Source organism: Rhinolophus hipposideros (assembly GCF_964194185.1).
Source record: "Rhinolophus hipposideros genome assembly, chromosome: 1".
In the NCBI taxonomy this organism is placed as follows: domain Eukaryota; kingdom Metazoa; phylum Chordata; class Mammalia; order Chiroptera; family Rhinolophidae; genus Rhinolophus; species Rhinolophus hipposideros.
The window spans coordinates 107133942-107153056 of record NC_138047.1 but is presented as its reverse complement, the minus strand read 5'-3'; the positions used below and the strand labels follow the sequence as shown (position 1 = coordinate 107153056).

The 19115-nt window shown below is 49.6% G+C and overlaps 2 protein-coding genes across 11 annotated transcripts in view; one reads left to right on the top strand and one right to left on the bottom strand.

Annotated features, from left to right (window-relative positions):
* LOC308495316 (SWI/SNF-related matrix-associated actin-dependent regulator of chromatin subfamily E member 1-related-like) overlaps positions 1-7193 on the bottom strand; it is a 47179-nt gene extending 39986 nt beyond the window's left edge. For all 5 annotated transcript variants that reach the window (XR_013992974.1, XM_081043276.1, XM_081043273.1 and 2 more), the window contains exons 1-2: positions 6978-7193; positions 3285-3445 (exon numbers count right to left, since the gene is read on the bottom strand). Coding sequence is in view for 4 of the 5 variants with exons in the window: in XM_081043276.1 (XP_080899402.1) it covers positions 3285-3445; positions 6978-7020 (204 nt within the window). In the remaining variant the exon portion in view is untranslated. The remainder of the gene's footprint in view (positions 1-3284; positions 3446-6977) is intronic.
* Positions 7194-16981: 9788 nt separating this feature from the next.
* The window catches only part of JAKMIP1 (janus kinase and microtubule interacting protein 1), a 105086-nt gene continuing 102952 nt past the window's right edge, over positions 16982-19115 (top strand). For 4 of the 6 annotated variants that reach the window (XM_081037642.1, XM_081037638.1, XM_081037641.1 and 1 more), the window contains exon 1: positions 16982-17289. The gene's annotated coding sequence lies outside the window, so the exon portion shown is untranslated. Of the gene's footprint in view, positions 17300-19115 lie in introns of all 6 variants that reach the window. The other 2 variants (XM_081037640.1, XM_081037639.1) reach the window with 2 other exon arrangements.

Here is a 19115-nt window from a genome sequence, read left to right as displayed (position 1 = left end):
TTTGTTTTTTAAATTATTGGAGGAAATATTTTAATATATTTTATTGTACTTCTCTACATTCTAGTCAAAGTCAAAAATCACAATAAATGTGTTTATCAGTTTACTGCCATCCTTGGCCCTTTGTTTCAGCTTCTTTATGAAAAGAAAATCCTCCCTGAGTGTTTTCTTCATTTGCCCAGAAACCATAGTTACTGAGACAAAGACAGTGGGAAGTCTGCAGCACGTGTTTCTCGGAAGATTTCTGTTTTTGCTGAAGTTCTCACACAGGATTTGCACCAAATTGACTCTATCCTAAATAAAGCCACGTACCCAGTGAGCAGCTGATCATTTGCACAGGGTGTTACTACTATGTGAGAACATTCCCCACACGCCTGAGTACATCAGTTAAAAAGGTAAAGGCAAAACAGAGCATGATTGAGCAAAGAAACATTGATTTTAAGAAAAGTATAGCAAGCAGCAGAGCAGAAAATCAACTGATTGGCAAAATTCAAGGGGGGGAAAGTCCATTCTAATAGGATTGTTGACCAGCACAGACCTTTCATGCTCAAATTGCAACAGACAGTGAATTTTTGGATATTTGGTTTTGTAAGCAGAATTTTCTTTCACAAAGAAAATCCCCTTTGGGAGACCGCAGTGGGGAGCAGAAGGTCCAAGGGCTGGAGTGACTGATATGGGCTCACCCCCCACCATCCCCGGCTCTGACTCACTGAGTCAGACTGTCCCCTTGACGTCTGCAGCTCCTGACTGTGACACAACAGAAGGCAGTGCTGGGTGGATGAGCTAATGTTTGTAAAGGGCCAGCACATAGCAGGGACTCAGTGGCTATGTTCCTTCTCTGTATCAGCAAGGGAAAAAAAACCTCAAGTGCATACCGATGCGCAGGATTCTACAAGCCTACTGAGCAGGTCTCAAGGGGAAAACTAGTTGATGCAACTTACCACATCATTCATCTGGGAACCAGACCAAATCTCCATGATGACACGGTTAGGAAAAGGGCTCTCGGCCTCTGGGGGTTTTACAGTCTACTCCCCCAGCAGAGTCTAGGTCCTGAGGCTCGTGGGTTTGTTAAGGGGCCTGCAGCACCCCCCTCCCCAGGTGAACAGTGAGGATATTTATTACCAGATGGCATCACATGGTTCTAGACACCATTGGAAAGAGTAAACTGTTAAAGACTAGGTTCTCTCCTTTAGATATTACGGTCCTGACTTAAACCATATTCTAGTTCATTTGCTTCTGAAATTAACACTGCAAAAGAAGTACTTTTCTATGTTCTTAATGGAGGACAATGACCGTGTTTCCCCCAAAATAAGACCTACCCCGAAAATAAGCCCCAGTTAAGATCGTCAGCCAGACGGATGCATTTAGTACGTTATGACGATGTCCCAGAAGAAGATGACATGACTGTATTTGAACAAATGTAGATTGTTGTACATGAAAAAATAAAACATCCCCTGAAAATCCGCCCTAATGCATCTTTTAGAGCAAAAATTAATATAAGACCCAGTCTTATTTTGGGGGAAATACAGTATAAGACCCGGTTTTATTTTCAGGGAAACACAGTAGATGTCAGTCACACCCCCTTGCCAATTTCTCATCTCAGCTATAACCAGGTTTGCAGACTGGATGCCAAAGGGAGAGTTTATTATTCTGAGTGACATTAGGGAGTGGTGGGTAAAGCATACATTCAGGGGTAAGACTGTCTGGCTGTGAAACCTGGAGCACATTCCCTAACCGCTTTGTACCTCTGTGTCCTCCTCTGCAACGGAGATACCAGCTCCTACCCCACTAACTGTCGGGGTTGAATTAGCTGGGACAGGCTCTGAGACGCTGGAAGACCTTAGGGTGGCTGTTATTGTTACCAAGTTCAGCCATCTTGCATTCTAATGCTGCTACACTACCTCCCGTAAAGTCGTTAGACGTTTCTGACTCCATCTCCACCTGGCAAGTGGGACTGGCTTGTTGGGCAGGTCATTCAGGGAAGACCTATACAAAGGAAAATACTGCCGTGACATGGAACCAGCTGTGGCTCTAAGAGGAGCAAAAGTCCTGTGTTAAGCTCATTACACATATTTCTGTGGGTGTGGCACACACTGCCAGCCGTCTCCCTGGTATCCATTCTGCCCTTCTTCATTAACAATTGAGCCCTAATTTTTAGCTGGGCACATGGCCACCTGGAATAAATTTCTCAGCCTTCCTTGCAGCCAGGTGGGGCCATGTCTAATAAGGGAAACTGAAATAAAGGATGCAATTTCTGAACCTATTCATAAAAGGAAGGCATCTTTTTCACTTGTTCTTCCTTCCTGCTGGCTGGAATGCAGACGTGAGGGCTGGTGCTCAAGCAGCCACTTTGGACCAAGAGGCAGTTTTTAAGGACAGCAGAGCAGTAAGATGACAGGAGTCTGGGTACCCGCTGATTGTGTTACCTCCATACCAGCTCTGAACCACCTATCTTTACACATCATTCACATGAGAAGGAAAGAAACTTCTATCTTGTATAAACCACTAGTATTTGGGGAGCTTTTTGTTAGGTGCAGCTAAGCCTGATCCTAATTGACACAGAGGGTTACTGCTTCGTTTTGGTGTTTCTCAGCAGACCTGGTCATCTCTCACCTGAACTATCACAATAATAAAGGAAAAAAGGAAAAGACTTTTGTTGTGCACCTATTATGGACCAGACCCTTTGGCAGGTGACTGTTATCATTTAGTCTTTGGAAATTCCTTTAAAGTAGGCAATGTTATCCCCATTTTACCAAGAAAGTACGGAGGCTAAAAGAGTGCAAAGTTGTCACGGCTAGGAGGTGGCGAAGCTGGGATCCCAGTACCCATCTGTCTGCCTTCAAAGCCCATCTTCTTCCCATTTAGCCCCCACCGGGTCCTCCACTCAGCTCCTCACCAGCTACTTTTCCCACACAGAGCATGGTTTGGGGCTGCCTCCTAGGTGAGAACTGCTCCTCTCATTCCAGAACCTTCCCCAGCAATCCCAAGTTTCTGGAGTGGTTAGGCTCAGGAGACAGCCTGTCTGAGCTCACATCCTGGTCTTCTTTTACTGTGTGACCCTGGGCAAGTTCTTTGACTTCTCTGTGTCTCAATTTTATCCCCATTGAAAAGTGGATTTAAAAGTATCAACCTCCCAGAGCTGAGAGAGTCCGAAGAGACAACGCACAGGAGTCCCCAGCCCAGAGCTCAGAGAACAGAAAATACAAAACATGCAGCTTTTATTCCTCAGTTATAATGCCAGTGGAGCATGGGGAGCCCTCCAGGCCTGGTCTGGGTACCTCACTTGCCTTTGGTTTTTCCGTGTCCTGCTCCTCTGGGTTTCCCCGGTTGGCCAGCTCCATATGCTGCATGGGTAGAGGTGCCAGGTCCCGGTGGAGGGTGGGGATCACAGAGTGCCCAGGCAGTCTGCTTGTCCCCTTTGGAGGTGGGAGAAGGAATTCTGCGGGCACTGAAACAGCAAGAAATGGCCCCATAAGGTCAGAGATCTTGTCATCACCACCACGCCTCGAGTCTGCCTAGCACAGTCTGCAATGTGACACCTGCGTTTTCAAATGCTCACAAATGACAGCAATACCCGAAACCCGAGGTGGTGGTCCCTTTCCCAGGGCACACATGGTAACTACACAGGGGAGGTGGAGCACAGAAACAAGTCAGTCCTGGTGGGTAGGCCCTGCTCTGTTGGACGTGGCTCACGGCCCCATGTCCAGTGGAGGGTCGTGGTGAAAAGCGTGGGCTTGGGCCCCAGACCATCTGGGACCAACCCCAGCTCCCAGGGGTCAGCTCCACGTCATGAGCAGTATGCTCCCCTGTGGGCACGGCAGTTCCCTCTTCATAGTTTAGGGTACATGTCAGACCTGCTTCACAGAGCTGTTGAACGGCCTACTCTCACAACACGTGCTTGGAGGGTGCCTGCTGTGTGCTGGGCACGGCAGATGGCAGCGCAGATAGCAGACAGAAATCCAGACCCCTAGAGTTCCCGTTCTGGGGCTGGGGGCTTAAACTCAAACTTGTAAACTCCTCAGGACAGCACATGGCACTTAGTAGGCTCGCAGTAAATGTCACGGTGATTTTAGTGGCATTTTAAATTAGTGCATTTGCAGAGATCTATCCCTCAAGCATGTTGACTGTGGTGGAGTTATCCTCTGATCCCGTTGTATAGATGGGAGGGAGGTGGGAATGGGACACTGCACCACTCTATTAGGTGCACGCTCTATTAGGTCTATTAGGTGCACGCACGGCCATGGTTTCTCCTACCCACACCCCCCCCCCACAGGCCATGATGGGGAAACTAGACACAGGGAAGCAGAGTGATTGTCCAGAATCACACAGGTGGGAAAGGCCAGGTGAGTTCTTGAACCCAGGTCTCCTGGCTGCCAGTCCAGGGGTCTGTTCCCCTCTGGGTGGAAGGTAACAACTCCCAAGGTACCATGCTCTAGTGTGGCCCCATCGGTATACCAGTAAGGATGACTTACGCCACAAAGCACAAAATGCCCCCTGCCAAACTGTCCCAGCCACTTACTCCACTGAGAGGAAAGACAGAAAGGAATCCACTGACTTTCCTCTTAGCTTCCTGGGAAGAGGAAATGTGGCAAATAGTGACAACGAAACCCGGAGTTCCAGAACTTTCTTGGCTTGTCCCATTTCTGTGTCCACATGGCCAAGCCTGGCCCAGACCTTGTAATCTATCACTGGGACTATTCTTATTTGGGGCTGGGTCTTGTATTTTTGTTTTGAATCATAAGTCTTGGGTATGGCTCAGAACTCAAGGGCACCCACAGGGTGATGGCAAAGATAGATAAAAGGCACCCACAGGGTGATGGCAAAGATAAAGATTGCTGCTCTCTGGTCCTCTGGCTTCCAGTCCCCTCCCTGGAGACAACCACGTGCCCTTCCGGAGCCAGGCTGTGCATTCTGAAACACTCCAGTCCCCTGCACAATGGCAAACCACTGCACTTGATCTGTTTTTTTTGTTAATTCTGTCTCAGAGATTTTTGTGCCCATTTCGAGCCACCACATTTTTCTGGTGAAGGCGGCATCGTATTCTGCTGTGTGGACAGGCCACAGTGCATTTAGCAGCTCCTAGCAATGGATGCAGGTTATCCCTGGTCTTCACGCATGTGGTATTTCACTTATGCAGAGGGTTCTCTAGGAACTGGGTTGATGGGTCAAAAGGCATGTATGTTTGTAATCCAGGAAGACCCCGCCTGGCATATTGCCCTCCACAGGGCACATTTCACCCCCCACTAGCAGTATAGGACTTGCCTTCCTCCCAGGACCCCTGCCTCTGGACCTACAACCTCCCTTTCTGCTCACATCCCTCTATGGCTCCCCCTTGATTTCATGGCGGCATGAAATCCAGGTCCCCCAGCCTGGCATTCGAGGCTCCAGAAGGTTGGATCCTCATGTCTCCTCTAGCCCCACACTCATCCAACTGATATAACTGACTCCAAAAGGTGGTCATCAACACTGATGGTAATCATTCTCTTTATGCATATGCTCCCGTTTAACCTTCAGCATGACTCTCATTACCATGGTGACATCCACAGGTGGAGAAAGACGTTCAGAGGTCAGTGACCTTCCCAAGTGTACACAGCAGAGTGGAGACTCCCTGCCTCGGGCTGCCTACTCTTTCCATCTTCCCAGTGACCTCACTGACAAGCAGAAATCCTCTCCCATCCTGTATGGCCTGACTTCGGATGCCTTCTCCCTGCTGGGCCCAGCCCCAAGTCTCCCCTGCCTTCTCCCCCTTTCTCATGGTCGAGGCACAGCCGAGCAGCATAGAGAAGCCCTTTTGGGAGCAGGAAGCCATTTCCCAAATGGAGAGCAAGGAGATGTCAGTCCACACCAAGTGTTAGTTCCCCAGAGAGCAAGCCGTGGTGATCGCTTTGCCTAATGCCCTCATTTTAACTATGAACAAACTGAGGTTCAGGAACGTTCTATGACTTCGTCAAGATCTCCAATGCAGAGACAGATGGCACTTGCCTGGGAGCCCTGGCCTCCCCTCTGGCTGGATAGCGCAGTGGTCCAGCTGGACAGCTAGGGCTCAGCTAGAACACCTGGCTTCAGAGCGAGCTCTGCCACCTACCAGCCTCACCATCTGTCAGTGCCTCAGTTTTCTCACCTCTAAGATGGACAACCGAGAGGACGCCACTGAGGACTGACACCCAGGAAGCTGGCCATTCAAGTTATTCTAGCTTCAAAGTCTGCCAGTTCAACTTTAGACCCGAATGCCATTTGGTCTCCAGTGACAGAAACATATTAGCCAGGAGCAAATCACACGATTGTCACTTAATTATCCTAGAAGGTTGGGAGACAGGATTTTCTGCATAAGGGAAGGTTCTGGCATCAATTTCAACAACTGTATCCGAAGCGTGAAGCTCTGGCGCCCACCGACCTAGGTTTGAATCTTGGCCGGTAACGACCCTTGGGGACCCGCTCAGGTCACCGAACTCTTTCTGTGTCTTACTGCGGAGACGAGGCAATGCCCGCGGCCCAGGTCTCCGCGGGCGTTACAAGGGACAGGTGAATACAGGTTCGCTGAGCCCAGAGCGCCCCGGCCACGAAACCGCTCTCGTGACCTAGTCGCTCGCTGACTGCGCACCCCGTGCGCCCTAAGAAGCGGCCGTGGCCCGCGTGGCAGCCCGCACTGCGGGCCGGCTCGGAGCCCCGGCGGCCCCTCCTTCAGCGCCGGCGGCCACGGACGGCGCCGGAGAAGCGCTAGGGCCGCGCGGGGAGCCGAGTGGGCCGGGGCGCAGGCCTGAGTCACGTGCCAGGGCCTGGGCGCCGCCCCGCGGAGCTCCACCCGGGCGCCACGACCCGGTCCCGGGGCCGACCCCCAAACTCCCAGGGAGCGGGGCGCGCGCGACGGGGTGGGGGAGCCGCAAGTCCAGCCACTGACCCGCAGCCTGGCCGCAGTCCCGCTGCATGTCGCCCGCCCGCCCGGGCCGCCGCCCCGCGCCCGCCGCTCCGCCTGCGCCCACCCAGTGCGCCAGCCGAGCTCCCCGCCGCTCCGCCCCGCGCCATCGCAGGGGGCCGCCGAAAGGGCGGTTCTGCAGTCTGTCACTCCCCGCGCCTGTGCGGACGCCCGGGCGCGAGCTTCTCGCGGTCGGGACGACGCGGCGCCGCCAGGGGCCTGAGCCGGAGGCCCAGCCGCGCAGGGTGCTCCGGGCTCCAGGTTATCCGAGCAGCCCGGGACTGGGCGGGGCCAGAGGGAGGAGGGAAGGGGAGTGGGCGGGGCGGAGGACAGGACAGCCCCGCCCGTGTCCCCATGTCTGGGGACGCCCCCTCTGTTACATAAGTGCGCCCAGTTGGTGCAAAAGCTAGTCAGCGAAGGCTAGTCTAAATTGTTTATACGTGTTTTAATATTTTCACATCACACAGGAATACATAATACATTTTGGAAAAAAGAAAAATCAGAGCATCCCTTCTCTGGAGTACGGCACTTCAAAGCCAACCACCTGTTAACCCATTGGTGAACCTACGTTAAACAAATTCGAAATATAATTTCAGAGATAATTGTAAACATTTAGAAATAGCCAAGAGCTCCACGGCTTCCTTTCAATGGCAACACTTGCATGTTCACACATTTTCTTCCTGTCTGTGGCAGGTGACTTGAAGGCAATCACGAACTTCACACACTCTCTCTGGGTAATTTTGGAGGTTGCCTATAGGATGGCACAGCCCCTGGAGCCAGACGGTCTAGGTTTATCAGCCCACCTCTGCTGGGTGACCTTGGGCTGGCTATAGTGGTCCTTTCATCCATGGGGCATAGACCCTCTGTGGGTTCCTGAAACCGCAGATGGTATGGAACCCTATACAGGTTATACCTCATTTTATTGTGCTCTGCTTTATTGCACTGCATAGACGTTGTGTCTTTTACAAACTGAAGGCAAGACCCTCCACCACAGAAAGATTACAACTCACTTTATTGCAATACTTGCTTTACCACGATGGTCTGAAACCGAACCCAACATATCTCTGAGATATGCTGTTATATACTATGTTCCTTTCTATACATCTGTGATAAAGTTTAATTTATAAATTAGGTACAGTAACAGAGTAACAATAACTAATAATATAATAGAACAAGTACAGCAATATACTGTGATAAAAGTTATGTGAATGTGGTCTCTCTCTCTCAAAATATCTTATTGTACTATATTTACCCTTATTCCTGTGATGACCGATAAGATGAAGTCAGGTGATGACCCAGGCACTGTGATGTAGCATTAGGCTCCTACTTACTATAAGGGTTACGAGTTATTGACCCATTCATTTGTTGATGGACACTTGGACTGCTTCTACCTCCTATCATTTGGCTATTGTGATTAATGCTGCTGTAAACACGAGTGCATGAATTTCTGTTCAAGTCCCTGCTTTCACTTCTTTTGAACATATATCCAGAAGTGGAATTGCTGGATCTTATGTTAATTCTATGTTAATTTTTTGAGGAATTACCATACCATTCTCCACAGTGGCCGCACCATTTTGCATTCCCACCAACCGTTGTCAAGAGTGCCAATTTCTCCACATCCTCACCAACACAGTGTGATATGCCGTTTTCTTTTTTTTTTTTTTTAATTTATAGCCATCGAAATGAGTGTGAAGTGTCAACATACCTCTTAATAATTTTTAGGCCAAAGAGTAAAAAAAAGTTGGTAAAGATGGAGAAGGTTTGAACAACAACAACTATAACTGGCTTTATTTAATGAACACATATAAATTCCTCCACCTATCATATAAAGAACATTTATAATTTTCAGAAAGATACCATTTACGATACCAAAACAAAATGAGAAATAGATCTATTGAGAGATATACAAGACCTTTACACAGAACATTATTGAAGGCTTACTGTAAAGCTAATGTAATTACGGCAGTGTGATATTGATGCAGAGATAGACAAATAGATAAATGGAACACAACAAGCAGGCCATGAATACATGGAAACTTGATATAACTCACAGGTTGCACTGCAGCTGGCTGTGAGGAAGGATGGAGTTTTAAATAAGTGATGCTGGGGCAACTGGCTATTCCCACCAGGGGAAAAAATGAAATGGGATACCTAGCTCACACTGCACATAAAACTCCCTTCCAGGGGCATTAACTCTTAAAACTAAAAAGTAAAACTTTAAAACATTTATAAGGGAATATGGGAGAACATTATCAATGACTCCAGATGGGGAAGTCTTTCTTAAAACACAAAAAGCACAAATCGTTAAGAAAATATGGAAAAAGTGACTATATTAAAATTAATGTCTCTATTCACCCAATGGAAACCAGGATGATATGACATGACAGCCCTTAACTGAAAGAAGGTAATGTGCAAAACATGCACTCAACAAAACATTAGAATCCAGAAACTGTAAAGAATCCCTGACTAGCAATAAGAAAAAGACAACCCAATAGAAAAACAGGCAAGAGCCATGAAAAGGCATGTTCACTAAGAAAAAGTATGACTAGCCATGACATCCAAAGGGCTTCTGCCAGAGAATTCACAGTCAAATCGCTGTGAAACACCTCTTTACTCTCACCAGATTGGCAATAACGTAATAGTCATCCGACACTATATGTCGGCTAAGATAAGGAACCGGATTTCTTGCAGACTGTTGGTGGGACAGTAAATTGGCATCAACATTTTGGACAACTATTTGGTAGTATCTTGTAAAGTAGATACTCCTGCTCCATGACCTAGCAATTCCATTCCTGTGGTATATAGTCCAGCACAGTGGTTCTCAACCAGGAGGATATTTGGCATATGTGGAGACATTTTTGGTTGTCACATCTACGTGGGAGGGTGCTACTGGCAGCTAGTGGGTAGATGCTAGAGAGAGCCCCTTTCCACAAAGGATTATCCTACCCAAAATGTCAACACTTCTTCTGTTGAGCAACCCTGCTCCAGAAATCTCTCATCGATGTGCATCCGAAGATAGGAACGCTGGTGCTCAGAATCACCCTGTTTAAATAGAAAAAAAGAAATTGCCAGAATGTCTTTTCACAGTTCAGCCACAGATATCAACATGGACAAATGTTAAAAACTCAGTGTTGAGTAGAAACTAAAATAGGGAAGAATACATATTGGCATAATACCATGTATATGGAATTAAGGAAAAGATAAACACACACGTTAGGATAATGGTCAGCACGGGAGAGGCTTATGGGACATGGCAGAGGCAGATGTTCTATTTTGTAAGTTGAATGGTGGGTACAGTGATGTTTATCATGTGGGTTTTATTCCTTGAATATAGTAAAATCTTGAAGTATCAAATCTTATTTAACAATTACTGCTTGAATCCTGTTCTCTGTCCAGCCTGGTCTCTAAAAGGACAACAATGTTTCTTACTGTGTGGAAGGGTTGTGATCACCTGAGGTGAGCTGTGTGACTATTTGTGCACAGAACAATTTCACTGTTTTGTTTTGTTTTTTTTTGGTGTGTGTGACCCTTTTTAGAGGCAGTATAGAAATGCAACTGACATTTTTGGAAACCCCCTAATTAAGCTTTGGAAAACATATAGGGTATATGCCTTACTTGGCATTCTTGCAATATTTCAGATTTAAAAATTATATCTTTAACAATTGGAAACTTGTCTCCTTAAAGGTATTTTATAAGGTCACATTAGCCATCCCGATCACGTTTTTATATTTTGTACTGTGAATAAACACTGCATAACCCCTGTCCAGTGAAACCAAGTTTTCTGGTGCTTGTAAGAAAACCTAGGAAGCTGTAGGTACAGTCTAGTGTCTTGGAGACTTTCTAACCAAGAATGAAACAGAAGCTATATGAAAAAAAGAACAAGAAAGTGAGAGACATCTTTACATAGCTGACTACATAAAAGTTTGGTGTGTGGCAAGAGGTGCCACAAGCAAAGTCCAGAGATGAATGCTAAGTCTGGAAACAGTGCCTGGAAGCTGAGGATAGGAAAGGGCAACTACTGACGGGAAGCTCTTCACAATGGACAGACAGACAGAAAGCCAACTAAGAATGGGCAAAGGCTCTGAGTAGACAATTCCCAAAGAAGTAAATCAAAGGCCTACATATATTCAACTTATCCCCCAACTCAATGCAATGCAAAGTAAAATAACAAGGGCACATCACTTTACGCCCATCAGAGTGGCAGCATTTGCGGCATGCTGTAACATTGCCTGTGGATGGGGATCATTGAGGCAGAAGGGCGACGTGTCACAGAGTCTTAGGAAGGTAATCAAATTGTCAGCATCTATTAGTTTAAACCAGAGGTGTCCAAACTTTTTTCAACGGTTTTCACCAAGGGCCATATGAGGTAAAATACACAAACAGCTGGGCCACTCACTCGAGGTGAAGTACGTATTGCCTCACCTGGTTTATTTAAGTACACTAAATATACTTTTGGAATTTGCTGCGGGCCAATTAACAATGGATTGAGGGCCACAGTTGGCCCGCGGGCCGCAGTTTGGACACCCCTGGTTTAAACCTTCAAACTAGCAATTCCACTCCTGGGAATCCATCCCTAGAAATAGAAGTACTGATACGTGAGGACATGTGTGCAAGGATATTTACTGCCCATTGTTCTCAGCGGACGAGGACAAAGAGGGTGCCTACGCGATGGGAGGCCACCAACCTCCCAGGAGAAGGAATCTAGTTCCCTCTAGATGGTAGCGGGGATTTTCACCAGCGGATGATGAGCGTGGAAAGCAAGAAGCAGGTAAGTGCGATTATAATGGATTCATTTTGTAAAACAATGACCCCAAGCCCCATGCGTGTGTGTGAATGTATGCGTGTATATAAATAGTACGTACTTACATATGTTTATGGAGAAAACTATGAATAAAAACAAGCGAGGTTGTTCACATGGGCTACCTGGTGGGGGATGTGATATGGGAATGAGGAGAGGGAGGCCTCCATAATAAAAACATGGTGCGTAAAAGGAGCCCGTTCATGTAAAATCACACCCATGTATCTGCCCACCGGGAGCGGCATGAAGGCCTGGTCACCTGAGGGCCCATGGGGGTTACCCTGGTGTGGCGAGATTCAAGGTGACCTTTGTTTCCTTCTCTATAGCTGTCTGTATTGTTTGAAATCTTTACAATGAACATGTATTATTCATAGAACCAAATAGCCCACAAAAAGCTGTTTTCATTGAAAGGCGGAAAGGAGAAGAAAGCATCCTGGCACAGGACCTTGTGGTTGAGAAGGCCAGACGCCCCCTGCACGGATGGTGGTGGAGAACGTGGGCATGGTGCCCGCCTCGCACCCCTCATGGCTGCTCCACCCTGTCTGCGGAGGAAAAGCCCCCAGGCCCCTGTGCCTATCTCCCTGCCCCAGGAAGAGCCCTGTCCAATGCTAGAGCCTTGAGCTACAATAATGTTCATCAGTGTCATTTGGAAAATGTTTTCTTTTGAGATAATTGTAGAGTCACAAGCACTTGTAAGAAATAATACAGAGAGACCAACCCAGGACACTCTTCACCCAGTTCCCCCACAGTAACATCTCACGAAATGATGTCACACATCAGGTAATCCGTATTGATAACAACCCATTTACCTTATTCAGATTTCCCTGGCTTTACGTGAGCTCGTGTGTGCGTGGTGTTCAGTTCTATGCAATTTAATCCTGGGTAGATTCGTGCACCCGCCACCACAGTCAGGGTACAGAACAATTCCTTACAAGGAACCCTCCTGTTACTCCTTTACAGCCACAGTCACCTCCCTGCCCCCTCCCCACCTCCCTGCAACCACTATTCAGTTCTCCATTTTTACAGTTTTGTCATTTTGATAAAGTATGGAAATGGAGTCATGCCGCTGTTTTCACTCCGTCCAGTTCTCATCTTTGCTGTCTTGGATTTGAAAGTGGATTGATGGAGAGCATGAACTTGGGGTCACAGAGACCTGGCTGTAGTTTCCAGATCCTTCTCAGCAAAGTCACTTGGACTCTTTGAGTCTCGGTTGTTACATGTAGAAAATGGGCATCACAAAGCCTCTTCTGCCGGGGTGAAAGAGGTAAGCTTTTCTGCTGAGATCTAGGCAAATCATTGAACCTTTCCATTCCTCCATTTCTAAGGATAAGGTGGGCATTAAAATGAGTTAATAAATGTGAAGCTCAGCACAGCACCTGGCACACAGTAAGTGCTCAATAAATGCCAGTTGTTCTTGACAATGTGATTATGTATTTACCCCCAGAGCCAGGCTACCAGGGTTTGAGTCCTGGCTCTACTGGCCGTGTGATCTTGGGCAAATTACCTAACCTCTCTCTACCTAGGGTTGTTGTGCAGATTAAATAATACACACAGAGGGCTGACGTTGGTGTCTGCTCAGGGCAAGCCTGACCAATGTTCACTCTAGTTATTATTACTATCCGCCCCACCACCCAGCACAGCCCACCACCCAGAAGGCAAGTTTTACAAGTTGGATCAGTTTCAATGCCCCTAGTCAGGGGTGGGGGTGCCACTTAGAGGGTCCTGACCGGGTCTCCTGGGACCATGGCTCAAACTGCCCTGGTTCTGACCAACAACCTGTGTCATCACCATTCAATAGCCTCTTACCTCCAATTCCCACCCAGCCTCCACGCACATGCTGGGGTTAGTTGTGTCATGCCCTGTTCCAAATTCCTCAGTCACCAGAGGTCCCCGTGTAGTCTTCAGCCGCTCAACCTGTGTGCCCTCCAGGGGGCAGCAGTCCAGAAATCCATGTCCTGGCCTTTATGCTTCCGTGGTCCCTCCGCACAGGTTGTTCCCTTTGCCTGAAGGCTTGCTTCCTCCCTCCTTGTCTAACCTCAGTTCAAGTGTTTGTTTCCTCCTCCAGGAAGGCCCCCTGACTCATTTAGGCAGCTCTAGAAGTGCCTTCCCCTACACGCCTTCTGCCCCGGGCTACCCCATGGTAATGATCCATGGAGTCTTCTGTCTCCCCCACTGCCCATGAGCTCTTGAGGGCATAGACAGGTTGTTCCATGCCATGTCCCTGGGGCTCAGGCACAGCACCAGCACACAGTAGATGCCCGTCGTGTCTAGGTGTACTGAGTTGTATGTGTTTGCTCAGGCTGCCATAACAGTACCACAGGCTGCTTGGCACAGAAATGTATGGTCTCACAGTTCTGGAGGCTGGAAGTCCGAGATCCAGGTGAAAGCCGGGTTGGTTCCTTCTGAGCCTCTCTCCTTGGCTGGTAGATGGCGGTCTTCTCCCTGTGTCCTCACACAGTTGTCCTACTGTGTGTATCTGTGTTCTAATGTCCTCTTCTTATAAGGACACCAGGCATATTGGGTTAGGACGGACTCCAATGACCTCATTTTGCTTTAATTACCTTTTAGAAGACTCTATCTCCAAAGATAGTCAGATCCTGAGGTACTGAGGGTTAGGACTTCAACGTATGAATTTTGAGGGGACATAATTAGCCCATAACACCCGCTGACTTCCTGTTATCACACTTCCTCTCATTTTGGGAGGTGTTGGGGTAGCTGAGGGCATTTTGGGGGTGTAGCTGAAGTAGAGTCAAGGATGCCTTGATTTGAGTTTATCACATAGTATATGTTTATGTGGTTCCCAGTCTGTGTAGGTCAAGTTATTGCACTCTGGGAGGGCATCTTGGCTTCCAGGGGTGTCATCCCAGGGGCACTGGGTGGGAACATGTGCTAGGGCGCCGGGTGCCAGAATATATTAGAGGAGGACATACGAGATTTGTAAGGTGATTTTTCCCAACAGGCAGACCTGGATTTGCAGACCTCCAGATTCACAAGGCAAACTGGAAACCACCTAATCCAGGGCCACTCAGGCTTCAATTGACATCAGACTCTCCTAGGGCACTCAGTAAAATGCCGATTCCTGGGCCCAGCTACTCAGAGGCTTCATTCACTTCAGTGGGATGTGAGGAGCCCGGGCATGTGTATGTTTCATGCTTCCCCACATGCCTGTGAGGGGCACCAATGTTTAGGAAGCACTGGCCAAGTCATCTTGTGGTTTGAATTTGTACAAATCCTTTTATGGCAAAAATTAATACAATCACAACAAGGCAACTTTTATGGCAAAAATTGATACAATCACAAAAGGCAACTGTGTGTGTGTGTGGTGGGGGGACAGTAATTCTTCTAAATCTTAGTGTTCATTTATGAAAGAAGGTTATGATGGAGGTTTCCCCGAATTTGACAACAAATGTACATGACTACCAATAAGGAATTATGAGGCTGAAAGAAAGTATTCCAACCAAGATGGAAAAAAATGCCATCATTGGGGGAGTACTCTGAATTACCTGTTTTCTCCATAGGAAAAAATATCACAAAGTCATTGCCCTATGAAGAGGCAATCCAAAAGGATGAAGCAAAAAAAAAAAAAAAAAAAAAAGCAGAGAAAGATGTTATAAAGGTGGATGTCAGGTAGTTAATTTAAAAAAATATTATTTTTCTGGATTTTTGTGTGATATCTGTCGATTTGTTTGTGATATCTGTCAATTTGAAACATTATTTTGTATTATTCTAAATAAATATTCACTTTTGTACCTAACTTTGTAATTTTTTGCCCTTAATTGTTTTTCTTAAAGAAGGCCTCCAAATTGTAGAAGCTTCAGTTCCTACAAAACCTGGATCCTTCACTGCTAGTTGCCTGTTCACTTTCCATTCTCCCCTCTTCCTCATGAACAGAACGCTGATTTTGTCAGGGCAACAATGTGCCATCCTTAATTTTTCTTTTGATTTCCAGGAAGCCAGCGGTGGCCATGTGACTTGCTTTGGCCAATGAACCTTAAGGGAAAGTGATGTGTCTCTTCCAAGAGGAAGCTTTAAAAGCCAGGACAATTTGCCATCTTTCCTTCAGACTGCCCAAGCCACCATGGGTACACAGTTGAGATAGGCGAGGATGAGCAGAGCTCTCTGCTGGACCAGGTGGGATGTGTAATGTGAGTGAGAAAGGAGACAGTGAGATTTGGGTTTGTTTGTTACTGGTGCTTAACATAGTTTATCCTGACCAGTGCATTTTAAATATGTAAATATGACAGTGGCCCACCTTCTCTAATGAAGCAGCTTCAGGATGAACAAATTCTTTCCCATAAGAATTTGGGAAAGATGCACCAACCTCTGCCCACCTCGCCATTGTCATCTTTGGCTGCTCTCCTCCTCACCTCTCTCTGGCCCAGAGACACCTGATTGTTTTTAGATTCTCAAACATGCCATTTTCCTCTATCATGGTGTTGACCTGTGCTTATGTGAACGCTTTATGTGGATTCTCTCCTCTCCCTTCTCTTTGCTAGAATGTAAGTTCCAGGAGGGCAGCAGCTCTGCTGTTCACTGTGACATCCCTAGATCTTAGTGGCTACCTGGTACGTAGTAGGTGTTCAATAAACATCGTGGAAGGAAACTGAATGGATGAATCTTTGCCTAGCTAACTGCTACCCTTCCTTCAAGGACATCACATTATTCATTCCATTATTGTTTGGTGATGTGGCTTTGCCGACCACCGGCTCAGGAGTAAGCCTCCCCGATCCGCCACTTGCTAACTGTCACCTTCAACATTTCCTTTAGCCCCTGACTCTCAGATTTCTGTACAAAGGAGGAAAATATAGTACCCGTGGACACTGTGTCTTCCTCAACCACCAATTGTTTAGTATGGCCATAGTCTCAGGTTGCATATCCACCTCCTCCAAGAAAACCCCCAAACCTACAGAAAACAAAAACAAAACTGGATGTGAGCCCTCCGAGGGCAGAGACAAACTTCTGGGGCCTTTAGCTCTAACCAGAGCCAGAAAGCTCCTTGCAGCAGCAACTCCAGCCCAGCGAGCGGCCGGAACCCGCGCAGCAGGCGGCGCTCACTGGTGGGACCCCAGTTCCACCCCGGTGAGGGGCGCGGGGTGCAGTGCGCACGCTCAGGCCTCGCAGCGCCCCCGCTCCATTCCGCAGAACTGCTCCCGGCGTCGGCCCTGGGCGGGGGCGGGGCGAACGCTGCGCCCTCCTCTCTGACTGGCAGGAGGACAGGCCAATCGTTGGGACGCCCCAGGGGATAGGCGGGGCCGCGCTGCGAGCAGGGCGCTGGGCGGCGGCGGGAGCTGCAGCCGGGAGTGTGCGGCACGCGCCGGGCGGCTGCCCCGAGCACTGTCACCGGTGATGCTGCACCTGGACCCCCGCCCCGACGAGCCGCGCACCCATCAGCCCGTCTTCCTCCTGTGCTTCTTACGATTATTTTTTAGCACGCAGCCTTTTTCTTTTCCGTTTCGTCCTTTTTAGGGCGGGGGCGGCGGCGTAAGCTCGGGGCGGGGAGGGGGCGGCCGGAGGATGCGGCGCGGGGCTGCGCTCGCTACGCCCGTTGCTGCTGCCCGGCTCGGGCCTGAGCGCCGAGCAGGTGGGTACAGGTACGCCGGGGGACGGGAGGCACGCGCTGGCCAAAGGGGATCCGCGGACCCTGGGACCGATTGGCGGATCCGGTGCAAGGGACGCTGTGACCTGTGCCGCCCCGCCCTGTCGCCACCTTTCCCTCCTCCAGCCTCCCCCCCCACACACACACCCTCCTGTCACTCTTGCTTCTCACCTTGGTGGGCCCCCACCCTTCCGTTCCCATCCCCCATTCCTCTCCAAATCCCCCTGCAGCATCTCCCAGCCCCAAGACTGCGTCGCCTCCCTCCATACGCCACCTCCCTGTACCTCTCCCAGCCCCCCTCTCTCCCTCACGCCACCCCTATTTCCATACCTCTCCCCATTCCGCCACCGAGCTAAGGAGAGGGAGGGGGACCCACCAGGTGCCTCCCGGGAGTGGCTCGGGGGGCGTGGCTGGCCAGTTCTCTCCGTGTCCTACCCGCTGAGGAGGTCAGGGTCCCCCAATCCTGGCCTAGGTGGCACAGAGGATGGAGCCTGGGGCAGCACATCGGCGGCCAGGGACCGGGAGGGTGAGGCCACCCTGTCTGCTCCCCCATCCCACGCACAGCACACGTTGCCACGGCCCGTGCCACGCACACCCCCGCGCTGCTCCGCCCACGTGGGCGCCGAAGGGGCGGCTGGAGAGATGGGAAGAAAGGCCGATACCCACCCTCCTGCCCGGCGGGCGCTCCCGGGGTGCACTCGGCCTCAGGAGATGGCGCATAGGAATTGGCTTCAGCAGGGCCGGGCACCTTGCTGGGAATCCTGCGTTCAGGCCAGCGGCCTCTCGGGCCTGCGTTAGTGCTCTGCGCCCTCGCCTCCAGCCCCCTCTCTCCATCGCTCCATCGCTCCATCGCTCCATCGCTCCATCGCTCCATCACTCCACCCTCCTTGCTGCGGGCTCCTGAGGATCCGGCCTCATCTTCTCTGATAGAGGCCACTTGCCAGGCAGTCTTTCCCCTTAGAAGCACCCCCGCCCCCCTCCACATCTCCCTTCCCCACACACCCTAGTCTGCCTTTCTCCTGATGGCTGGCCGGCCTGGGCTCTCGGCCAGGCTTTGCCCAGCTCCTTAAGCGCTAGATATACTGTATGGAACCGTCCTCCCCCGCCACCCCCAGCCCTTCCATGCTCGCTCACAGGCACTCTCTCCTTGGCCTTGGATGGTGCTGTCCCATCTCTGGGAACGCCCTTCCTTCAACTGGCCAGCTCTTTCTAGACCAAGGTCAGGGAGAGCCCTTTGCCCCGCCTGAGCTGGGAGGTGCCGGACACGCTGCTGTCCCCCTGATGGCCACTGCCTCCCAGACCAGACTAGGAAGTCTGGACGGCCGGAGCAGCCTCAGCCCCTCATACAGGGCACCACCCGCAGTAAATACAGAGCTGAAGGGGGGTCCTCACCGCTAATTCATGGTGATGCGCTGGTGTGCGGCAAAGCTGTGGGAGGAGCTGGCTTCTCCAGGACCTTGGGCAGGTGTGGGGCACTTCCATGAGCTGGGATGGAGGAGGAGGACAGCCAGATTTGGGGATGGGGTGGGGTGGTCAGGATGCCCCCTCAGGATGCTTGCTCAGGCAGGCATTGTCACCTCCCTGGAGACCTGCTGCTCTGAGGATGTTCTTTCTTTTGTGCAACTCCATGGAAGCTTATGGATGGTTGCAAAGTTTTTGTTGTTTCCACTCATGCACATGGTCTGAACATCTTTGCTCCAAGACTGGGTAACTCGCACTTTGAGTCTTTTCACAGCGAGAAGCCCCTCAAAGGGTCAGAGTGTGGACCCAACAAATGAGACTGCTGCCATTTTCCTCCTACAGAAGCCATC